Raw genomic sequence first — 11,738 nt, 5'->3', positions numbered from 1 at the left:
ACATTTAATTATTTACAAACATTATCAAAAAGACTTGCAGACAAGAATAATATAGGGAGCATTTGTTGGGCCTCCAATTACTTTGTTGCTTTTGCTGTCAATGATTTTGGCCCAAATCCAGGTACCATTATTGGGTTTCCAGCTATCTGGGCCGAAGTGTCATAGATTTTGGAGAGTTATATACTTTTCTTTTGTTTCTTGAAATACAGAGTTTTAAAGGATACTTTAGTACAGCTTAAATGCTCATTAACTTGCGATCTAGATACTAATCATGTCATTAGATCGCTGTCCGATCCAAAAGCTACAGACAATTGATCTGAAAAGCAAGGCAACAATAAGGGTATTTTCCATTAATTAACAAAAACACAGCATGTGTTAATCATAGATTAGTTATTGGGGCATTATGTACATGGAGATTAGAAAAAAAGTTGATGTTAACAACTAACGAGTAAAGAAAAGCAACAAGCAGCAGCAGCATTATTCAAAATTATAAAGATTCCAAAACAAACTTTAGTTAATCCTAATCGCCTTGCTTAATCATTACTTAGCACGATCAGTAATGACGTCGAAACCCATCTCCGCAGCATCAGTTGCCTGTACTTCATAGCTAATTCCATCTAATGCTCTTCTTAATCCGTCTTTCGAAGTTGCATACAGAATTTTTGCTCTGATTCTTGATGCCGTGGGAGCCCTAAAACAACCATCCATGCCAATTAACCAAAATTTACAAAGTCATCATGCAAATGAATAATTATTTCATGGAAAATATGCAAGATGCAATGTCTATTTTCGTCGACGACTGACGATCTAATTAATTAAAAGAATAAAATCCAATACCTAAAAGATTAGTTTAATACATATTAAGATGTACTTAAGGGGCCTGACAAAAAAAATATACTTAAGGGGCGTTTGGATTGTGAGTGAGAATGAGAATTAAGAATAAGAATAAGAATGAGAGGTATGTGAATGGATATCGCAAGAGAGTGTAAGAAATGATTTATCCTCCAAGTAGGATAAGGTTCTCATTCCATGTCATGAAATTGCTAATACAAACACCAACATACGAGTTTAAAAATCTGATTCTTTTTAATCGGACTTATCTTAACCACGAACCAAACGCTTCCGAGTCTTTTAATATTGAAAACTCCATGCTGAGTGGCTGAATCAATAGTTGGCCTAACTAATGGACTCCCTGCTTGGAACATCTTCATGCCGGTCTCTGCCATCCAAATCTACTAAGCCAAGGATTATCATCAAGTCCAGCTCTGATTTTGGGACCAATTCTCGCTCCCTCGAAAATAAAATTTTGAAATTTTTTTCGGAATTCTTATGTTACATCACTTTTATCAAAGTTGATAAATGGTGTCTGTCTCCCCATCAATTCTGATCGTGTACTAAAACTTTAACAATCCATAGTTATCCAAAAATAATCTATGCCCACCAACTGGTCCAATTCCAAAATACATCACTTTTGTTTGGTGGGTTAGGAATTCTAACTTAGGATTCCATGTTCATTCACCCATCTTGAATAATTTGCATGAAATAATAAAAAGTGTACAAGTTCCACCTAATTTCCGAATCTTGACTCACGTAATTCAGCTAAGTAAAAAAGATAACGGAAAGCAGAACAAGACTTGACAGAACGCAAATTAAACAGTAGCTTCATTTCAAAGCAATTCGAAATATGTAATGAAAGTGTGGCATACCATGCAATAAAGAAGATCTTGCTTTTCCGGCAATTGTCAACTGTCACAAAATCGAAATCGAACACCGCGTATCGACAGTCGTCCTCCGGCAAAGATGCGGCCAAGTCATCGTAGCTTTCGCCGGAGCTGCCCACCTTATCCACGGTCACTAGCTTCGATTTCTCGTCAATCTTGTAGACTATGTATCTGTGCACCTTCTTCCACTTCATTTCCATGAACGATTTCTTGCATTCCTCTGTCACGCACATACCCTTTGTCGCCTGTCAATTATTCATGCAAATTTATCGATTATATTTTATTTACACGAGATCTAGGTCCAGATCGAACCGGAAACAAAAAACCAAAAATTTATCGACTACATGGATGGATATGTGTCTTGTCGGTGTGTGCATGTAACAAAAAGAATCAGAATTTTGAAACAGTCGGAACTAATATAAATATATGCACGTAAAATAGAAAAATAGTGTAACACACTTAAATTTAAGAAACATATGTTTGAATGCTTACCATCATGAAAGCCATAGCCATGGTGGTGGAGCAGGTTAGTATATCTGTTGAAGCTAGAAAGAGAGGTAGATGGTGAAAGTTGATTTTGTATGAAAGTGGAGCTATGAAAAATGTAGTGGGAAGAATTGGACTATATATAAGATCTCGGGGAGATTTGGTTAAGAAGTATACCACTAACGTTTGACTAAGTACTGTTTCTGTTTTTGTTAGTGTAGCTGACAATACTACCCTCGATCTAGTGCATTGCATTTTTTTTTTTCTTTTTTTGTTTTTGCCACGACATGGCAAAAAATTTTACGGAGAGTGTTGGGGTCAAACAAAACGGAGCTCATGTCGGGTGTTGATTTTTAGGATAAATAGCTATGCATGTTTTGCTTAAACACAAATTAATAGGAGTGTTCAATTACCTAGGTGGTAGCCAATTGTAACTTGTGTTAGGGATAGTCACTAATTTTCTTAGTGATGAGCTATTGTTGCTCCATTCTTGCCAGACAAATTATTTATATTTCATGCCATGCTTGTTGGCAAAATGATATTAGATCTATCATAGGTAGGTAGTTTTTTTCTAAAAAAAACTGAAAATATGAGATAGAAAATTCTGGATTATAGATAAAAAATTCCATAGAGAAATATTGACAGAGTATGGCGTGTAATTAGTACAATATGTTTGGACTATCTTAAGTTGAGCATGTGTATAACAATCATTTCAGGTGGAAGATTTTTAAAATTTTTGTGCATGGGATCGTGATAATTAATAAAATTAGAGTTTATAAAAATCTGACACATAATTTAAAAATGATAGTTAGTGTGAAAAACCGAATTAAAATAGAAGATGGATAACTTGGCAGGCTTTTCTTTATGCGAAGTGTCCGGTGTCGCATACTCGCATGTCACAGACGGGTCATACTGCCCACGAGTCCAGCAAGTATTTTCCCTTGGATTTGACAATCAATTTGCATCACTTGGTGGAAAGGAAACATTATTATAGTAATGTGTGATATAAAGTTGCATACTTTCCTTTCTGAAAAATATGTAGCCAAGTAAATAAAGTATACACATTTTGATTAATCCATAATTTGGTCCAGCAACGTTTTGGCATTACAAACTGAAATATCATTTGCATACATAATTGAATGGCAGGTATTATTGGGTCCGAGTTGCATTCTCACCTCATTCCTTCCCATCACGGAAAATTTTATGAGCTAACCATGGAAATGGTGTAGCACAAGATAGATAAATGGTCCAATCTTGTCTATACTTGCGCAGTTGCGCTACGCGTGTTTGGTGCGGGGATTTCATCTTTTCAGAAAAAATGCTAGACTTTGCGTGAAAGCAAAGGAGGAGGATAAGAGGAGAGGATTCAAGGCCACCACCACCGAGAAAGATTAGGAGTATATTAACAGTTTGACAAGTCCAAAATTTTAACTTTCTACAGTTTCCACACTCAGGTTCATAACCCCATCACATTTCTATTTCTTTAGCTTTATATGTCTTGCATCCCCAGGACTTGTTTTCAACAAACCACATGGGCAAATCGCCTCTTGATGAACAATCCCCTCTGCTTTTGTGAATCCATGTTTCCAAGCTTTGAAAAGTAGAGGTAGAGGAAAGATACACTGCCAATTCAGAACAAGGTGACAATCACAAAAGTCCACTCACTGCCACTGGCAATAACATGTTGATGTACTCAAAAGCTTTTTCATCACCACAGGGCATTACTGCTTAAACTTACATGCATTGGATTCTTGGTGTCTGAATAATGACCACTTCTTAGCTGTATTTTGATGAGCACGGCTTCCAGATTTGTGGATAATACTTGTAAACATCTTCAACCACTACACGTAACAATCAGCGCAGAATAATGGAGAAGGTAGTAACAACAAATTTACACTATATGTCCAAACTCTTTATTAATTAAAAATCACTTGTACAGGAAGGAGTTAATCGCTATGGCGATGGGTAGGCTAAAAGGTTATATGTGCAGATTGACATGAACTACATGGTATATTACATGGAAATCCAAAATAAAGGGTTATACATTATGCAAGTGAAGTTCTGGCACTATGAGATATATGGTTTCTACTGATAGGGAGGTGAACATACACGTCATGAACTTCCTGCTTGCAAACGTTTCCCGTGTCCCTGTCTATTGCATAGCACACATATACTGTTTCGATTACATTATCCAGGACTTGAACAACGAAGCCGAGTACCAACAATAATAGGAGCCATGCCATAGCAGCAACGAAGTAAGAGTCATTCCCAATTCCAATTGCCCCTTTTAGTATTGCACATACCTGCTTGTCCAGGACCCAGATATTAAAAAAGTAAACAGACACAATAACATGATCCCAGTTGGTAGATTGTGATGGTGTTATAACTTTACTTTTAAGATGCTTCTGAAATGTTCTATGAATTTAAATTGGCCAGTATCCTACTCAATTAAAAAAACTTGCAATATCAGATTTTAGGATGCAAAAATTATACATGAAATGTAAAAAAAATACTCACCAGAATCCCATATATTGCTGCGAAGACAAAACTAATACCACTCAACACACGAGTGGATACAGTTTCCACAAAGACAGCTGACAAAAGATTACGGCATAGAAGCTCATATGTCATCCTTGCAGAAGTGCAGTAAGCTTCACCAGTTATTGCGGCCAAATTTATAGTGAACTCGTTTAGAAAATCGAATGCCACCATAAAAGTGTTGACACAACATCGAAGAATAACGTTCACAATCCCAGGAAGATCCTGTTTTGCATTGTCCACTGCAGAGCGAACTAAACGAACAAAAAAACTTAATAATCCCGAAAAGCATACTGTGCCGAAGGATGGGCCAAATGCATTCCTGGAACATGTAAACGGGTAATGTCACTAAATGAAACGAAACTGTACTGAAAACATTCAAGATTAAAGTATATAGTAAAATAAATATATGAGATCGTCAAGCAGGTGAAAGAGATCCTAGTTGAGGAACAAACTTGAAGATGCATGTTTTGAAATCAAGATCCAAAATGTTTGTAAAACTGATGAAACACAAACCCTCTGTCCATGACAACACTTCACATCTGGCATGTGCTCATGCCTAGCGCAATTTGGGGTGTAATTTATCCAAGCTAAATACTATCTCGCTCGACCTGGCTCAACTAAAAAGTTCAGAATTCAAGCTGATAGAGCCACAGGTTAAGCTCAAAACTCCTTTCAAAAGCTTGACTATTATGCTTGACTTGACTTGAGCACGAATCACTTAGAAACTCCACTTGGGCTTCATTTGATTTTAACGTGTAAAATTCAAATTAAAGTAATATCAAAGATATCTGGAAGAAGAGCTCGCTTATGGTTTCGAGCCTCAAGTGAGCTCAATAAACTACTCGTACAGCTCGAGCCGGGTCAATCATTGTTGAGTAGAATCTGGGTATTGCAAATAGACCTGTCAATCGTATCGCGTCGTGTACTTTCGTGTTTCGTGTACTTGAAAGTTGAAAGTGAACCGTACCCGACCCGTTCAGGATTCGTGTACCTAATCTGAAACCCATATCCGTTTAAACGTGTCGTGTACATTTGGTGTACTTTTCATGTACATTTAATATAAATATAATAATAAAATTTAATTAAAATATAGTTTAAAAATACATTTTTATGTATTATTTTAAAAAATATAAATTAAATCTTTATATTTGCATACAATTGTGTACACATTTGTACATCTGTATATATTATATATATGTAAATATAAATTTTTTACATGAAAATATAAATATTTTTATATCGTGTACTTTCTTGTCTACAAAATAAAAACCCATATCCGACACTAAATTCACCGTGTATTTTCGTATTCGTGTACCAAAAATCGAAACCCAAACACTGACTTTTCGTGTCGTGTACCAAATTGACATGTCTAATTGCACATTCCAACCTTTAAGCAACTCAGGAGTGATCGACTCTGTTACAACCTTTTATTGTATTACTTAAAAAAAAATATTTTATACCAAGAGCCACAGCCATGCACCTACCAACAGGAGCAACCTTCTGAAGCTGATTCCTCTCTTCTCAAGTAGAGAAACCTCACACACGTAATCATGATATTTAGATTCTAGGTACAGACAGATAGAACATATATACAAAGTCGCTGGTTAAAAGGCAAAAATATAAAAGTTAAAATATTTCTTATTCTAGCAATGAACAATTGCAAATAAACACAACCAGCTAGAAATTGACAACAAAAGAAAATAAGGACCCTGGTAAAACTCCAAATAGAAAGTGCAAACAGCGGCAGAGGTAAAACTCTTATAACTATGAACAAAAAGTTCCGGTGCGTGAAAAGTCTCCTAAGAGAAACCTATCACAATGTCCTCTTCTGTCTCTCTCTCTGCAATGGTGTCCTGAATATATCTCCCAAGCATAACACTAACTGTAATAATATATGAATTGGCCGGTCCTAAAAAATTTCTATAAAAAAAAAGTGCCACAAAGTTTAAAAACCCTTAGACCAGCTACGGACAGAGCTAGTACTCAATATTTTAAGTACAAATGTTGCCAAACTTTATGCTATGTAATCTTGCTATTGAAGCCCAAGTCTTCATTCATTTGTTAGTGTTTGATGCTATATTGTTATGCTATGTTACCCAGACTTGGCTAAAAGTGTCCAACATGGATATGTGTCTCAGTGTCGGAATCTGCAATAATTTGAAAATTTTACATGTTTTCGACTTAAAAATAAGTGTTGGAGTGTCCATACTCATGTTCGAGTGTCGAGTATCCGACACGAGTACTCGAGACAAAATGAAGAGTCCGGGCCTAGTTTTTTGATCCGCAGCATTAGATCGAAGCGCTACTTGATATTCGTGTGCACAATAGTAATCTACATAAGCTAGGATGATTGGTACCCGAGCTCTGTTGTTAATTCAGTAAAGAGGTTATACAGTATAAATTCTTCTATTTGGTGTCTGATAAATTTTTAACTAGGCAACAATAAGATTGTTATGGTCTAGTTTATTCTGCATGTATAATGTGCATACATGTTTTCTCACCACCTGATATTTGGCGAGAATTAAATCTAGTCACAGTAAGTAGGTCCCATCGCAATCTCCTTTAGTAAGACGTGTAAGCATTATCAGTAAACAGAGATCAAGAGCTAAGACATGTACAAACAATGACCCATAGTCTTTCATGCTATAGAATTACTATAAATTACAATTGTCGGTCCACCTAGTTGTAGGAGGAAAATGTATCAGAAGACCTAGTTCAATTTATTAGGTACTATGTTACTCCGACTCGGGTACGGAGTGTCGGACACGACACATATCTGAGTGTCGGACTTGGGAACTATGAAAATTGGGGACACGGGGACACTGTCCTATTTTTGGACACGGGTACGGGGACACATCGTAATATACTAATAAACAAGTATGGTAAGTTAGACATCTTAACAAAAAGTTACAAATAAACTCATATTAAACATGATTTTGTAAGGGATTTTGCAAATCAGGCGTCTTTTTTACTTAAATCCCATTCTTGCTTCTTTCTTTTTTCTCACATATTTCTTTTGAATTGTAAGTTCTACTCATATTTGATTTTTAAATTGGTCAAAGTGTCCACATTTTAGTCAAAGGATCCGATACGAAATAAGTGTCGTGTCCGAGTGTCCGACACGGGTACGGCAACCTAAATAGAAGAGTCAGAGTAACATAGATTAGGTAACAGTGTGCTAAAAGTCAGCGATTAATCGGGATAAATCGGGTTCCATCTCGATTAAACGTTAATCGCGTCAAAAATTGTTTTTTGAAAAAAATAGTCAAAATCGGTGTAATCGGTTAAAAATCGGCCAATTATAAAAAAACAATAAAATTTGAAAATTGAAATTGAAAATATAATTTAATAAAAATGGAAAGAACAAAAATGTAGTGTTTTGTCTCATAACTTAAGAGCTAATGATATTTGTTATACTGTATTAGGCAATATTTTTGTGATATATAAATTTATACTATTTTGACTTTATAAGATTATAAATCTATATTATATTATATATAATTTTAAAAAATAATATTAAATTAATTCCGATTAATGGTCCGATTAATCATTCCGATTAATCTTTGGACAGTACCTTAACCGAATAAGTTCCATTCCCGCTTTTTACAACATGAGTTAGGTATGAAAATGACTGGGAAAAAAACTGTTTAAGATAATGGTTAGATATGCTCATAGATGCACATGAGTTGGCATGTTGTACAATCTCTCTTGTGTTGTTCTGTTTCTTTTTCAGTGTACTTCATTTACTATTTAGGATATGTTGTCAGAAAATAGTAGAACCCTTAAATTGCTTGTGTATTTCAAATTAACAACATCCAAAATGGTACTGAGAAGGAAGAGTTTTGCATTTATAGTCTAAGAAAGAACAATAGGAATGACAATGATTTCAATCCTTCCTTTTATCTGCTCAACTGGCAGGCAATACCTAAGCTATGTTACTCCGACTCGGGTACGGAGTGTCGGACACGACACATATCTGAGTGTCGGACTTGGGAACTATGAAAATTGGGGACACGGGGACACTGTCCTATTTTTGGACACGGGTACGGGGACACATCGTAATATACTAATAAACAAGTATGGTAAGTTAGACATCTTAACAAAAAGTTACAAATAAACTCATATTAAACATGATTTTGTAAGGGATTTTGCAAATCAGGCGTCTTTTTTACTTAAATCCCATTCTTGCTTCTTTCTTTTTTCTCACATATTTCTTTTGAATTGTAAGTTCTACTCATATTTGATTTTTAAATTGGTCAAAATGTCCACATTTTAGTCAAAGGATCCGACACGAAATAAGTGTCGTGTCCGAGTGTCCAAGTGTCCGACACGGGTACGGCAACCTAAATAGAAGAGTCGGAGTAACATAGTACCTAAGCAGCAGAACCGAAACTCTCTAATGTCATTAGCTTTAGTTAAACCTATTTTTATATACAGAATTGAGCATCTCCAACCCATGCTCTCTCCTCTTAGCTATATCCTATGTGGACAACAGTTATACATAATAGTGTTCTTTTCCTCTTCTCCAAGGAAACAACATGTTAGGCAAATTTTTAGATAACTCTGAAATGATCCTCTATATTTGTAGATTGGATAGCTATTATCCATAATTGCCACATCAGTTCCCGCCAAATTAAAAAGTTGAAGTACTATTCTCTTTGTTGATCCAATGGCTTGAAATCAACTACAAGATCTTGAATTTTTAAAACTAATAATCAGTTGTTACTTTTAGAAAATAGGTACCAATTACAGATAATATCATTGGAGCAGAACACCTTTTTCGTCATTTATATTCTAGCTAATGATTATTTTATATCATTTTAGCTAACCAATTTAGCTAATACCGTTAAAGATGCTAAGGCACCCCACCTCTACAAAACACACACCACTTCCCCCGATGCTCCTAATGCCCGTTTTGGCCGAAAATAGGAAGATATAAAATCTGTCAGGAATTAAGACTGACGGGCTTAAACCTCCTGATCTGACAATGGATTTTAATATCTTTATATGAAACATCAAGACAACCCAACTAAGGCCAAGAACAGATAATATACAGGTATATAACATAAACCATCACAATCCCATATCCGCTGCTTTGTTTTTATACATAAGCTTTATTAAAAAAAAAAACAAACAATTACTGACATCAAGCATGTGACTGAATAACAGCTCTAAATTAAGAGAACATATAATATAATTAAAGATTAGTATTAAGAACTGACCTTAGAGAACTCCTTAAACTTCTTTTCAAATTCGCATCATTCTTCGAGAAGTACCACTGAGCAATAGTCCCACTGATCACATACACCTGTGCTTCCACCATCGCAGCTGCAGACCATAACATTGTAAAAATAGCCAACACATAATATGCCGGTACCCATCCATCTTGCTTCCAAGCACAATAGAACTCTTCATGCTTGCCTCGTGGCACAATTTTCCCATTGGACTTAGCAAACACCAAAAACACCACAACTGGCACAAGATACACAACAAACCCAAAAGTCAAAGCTGGAAGAACCCCAAACAAACCCATATTCTTGGATAACGCATTTGCGGCAACCCTAATTATCTTCACAGTCAACTCAACTCTATGCCAATTTGCCACAAAAATCCACAAAACAACCCCAATTACCAAGAATACGAACACCAAAACCAGAATTTGATAAACTAAATCGAACGATTGACTACAAGATGAACTAATAGTACAAGCAACAAACCAATACACATTAAGAAAAATGGGCACTATAACAAAAAAAGGAAGTGAACCATAAACAATATATTTAGTATAATGTTTAAGCAAAATAAGTAGAGAAAAACCAAAGGGTACACTTAAAACTAGAGTGATCACAAGGGTCCAAATCAAGATTTCCAAAAGATGAGATTTTTCCAAGAAAAAGTTGGATAAAAAGGTAACTGAGTGATTAATTTGAGTGGGTTTGTAGCAAGAAGAAGTGTCTTCATCATATATATAGAAAGAGGCATAAGATGAGTTGGGATTATGCTTAATTATGGCAAAGATGCCTAAAGCAAAAGTGGAGAGTACAAAGAGAGTGAAGAGGATGAGGAAAGGTAGGTCCTTTATGGGTCTAGGAGAGTAATTGTAGGTGATATGGGTCGGGTCGGGCTCTGGGTCAGGTTGAGGTGAAGAAGGGTGGGTGGGGATTGGAGACTGGTAGAGTTTGGAGAGGAGAGGGTGGGTTGGGGAAGATGAAGGGGCGGAGGAAATCGAAGAATTTGTGGTGGGCTCTTCTTTGAACATTCTAATATGTTGTGTTGAACAAAATTTTAGGAATTAAGGAGGTAGAGATGATGAAACAGGGAGAGAGAGAGAGAGAGAGAGAGAGACTAATCAAATACGGTGGGAGAGGTGGACATGGGTGTCTGTAATGTGGCAGAGGGCAGAGCTAATGAGCTAAGACAGATCATTTTACATAGAGACAGGAAGAAAGGCAGTCCAGCTGAGGGTTTAAACTAAAGTATCACCGATCATCCAATCATTTGTTTTGCACTTTCGTTTGCGGACAGCTCAACTCCATAATCAAGATTTTCGATTCAGATTAGAAATACCGATACAATTAAATTATAAATATTTATTTATCCAGATCCTACTGTATTAATATATATGTAACTGTAGTGCAAATAATTTTCAATATCGCATTTAAAAGAACTACAATAATACAGGGAAAATATATTATGTCTCACTCATGCATATTTCACAAAATTATTTAGAAACATGTTACTCCATCTGTTTTTTATTATTTGAATATTAGTTTTGATTGATCTTTTTTGTGAATTAAAATTTGAAAAGTCAAAACGTCAAATAATAAAAAACAGAGTAAAATTCTTCTGGGGTAACGGCATAACTAAAAATACATAACCAATCTCAGCAGATTTTTTTTTTTTATTTACTTAATCTGATTATTACTGTAATAATCATCTTCGATTTTCTGCACACCAGTTTCAGATCGAAGACAAAACAAAACATTTTGG

General features: G+C 35.5%; 2 protein-coding genes across 2 annotated transcripts; both read right to left on the bottom strand.

Annotated features, from left to right (window-relative positions):
* Positions 1-317: 317 nt before the first annotated feature.
* LOC108210534 (actin-depolymerizing factor 5) lies at positions 318-2,373 on the bottom strand. Its single transcript, XM_017381865.2, has 3 exons — positions 2,214-2,373; positions 1,707-1,966; positions 318-691 (listed from the first exon to the last, which is right to left on the bottom strand). Exons 1-3 carry the CDS (start codon positions 2,232-2,234, stop codon positions 541-543), a joined length of 432 nt encoding a protein of 143 aa, XP_017237354.1. The 5' UTR covers positions 2,235-2,373; the 3' UTR covers positions 318-540.
* A 1,724-nt stretch (positions 2,374-4,097) lies between these two features.
* Positions 4,098-11,313, bottom strand: LOC108205160 (uncharacterized). The gene is made up of 3 exons (XM_017374978.2): positions 9,971-11,313; positions 4,725-5,067; positions 4,098-4,510 (listed from the first exon to the last, which is right to left on the bottom strand). Exons 1-3 carry the CDS (start codon positions 11,005-11,007, stop codon positions 4,253-4,255), a joined length of 1,638 nt encoding a protein of 545 aa, XP_017230467.1. The 5' UTR covers positions 11,008-11,313; the 3' UTR covers positions 4,098-4,252.
* Positions 11,314-11,738: the final 425 nt, after the last annotated feature.

The sequence above is a fragment of the Daucus carota genome, chromosome 1 (genome assembly GCF_001625215.2).
Source record: "Daucus carota subsp. sativus chromosome 1, DH1 v3.0, whole genome shotgun sequence".
Classification (NCBI taxonomy): Eukaryota; Viridiplantae; Streptophyta; class Magnoliopsida; order Apiales; family Apiaceae; genus Daucus; species Daucus carota.
This window is presented reverse-complemented; position numbering and strand designations above follow the sequence as displayed.

Excerpts from the sequence above, each read along its gene's own strand:
- LOC108210534 (XM_017381865.2), bottom strand. The coding sequence starts at position 2,234 with ATGGCTATGGCTTTCATGATG. Across the intron at positions 1,967-2,213 it reads TGGCTATGGCTTTCATGATG|GCGACAAAGGGTATGTGCGT; the intron begins GTAAGCATTCAA and ends AATAATTGACAG. Across the intron at positions 692-1,706 it reads AAGATCTTCTTTATTGCATG|GGCTCCCACGGCATCAAGAA; the intron begins GTATGCCACACT and ends TGGTTGTTTTAG.
- LOC108205160 (XM_017374978.2), bottom strand. The coding sequence starts at position 11,007 with ATGTTCAAAGAAGAGCCCACCACAAATTCTTCGATTTCCTCCGCCCCT. Across the intron at positions 5,068-9,970 it reads AGTTTAAGGAGTTCTCTAAG|GAATGCATTTGGCCCATCCT; the intron begins GTCAGTTCTTAA and ends TACATGTTCCAG. Across the intron at positions 4,511-4,724 it reads CAGCAATATATGGGATTCTG|GTATGTGCAATACTAAAAGG; the intron begins GTGAGTATTTTT and ends CTGGACAAGCAG.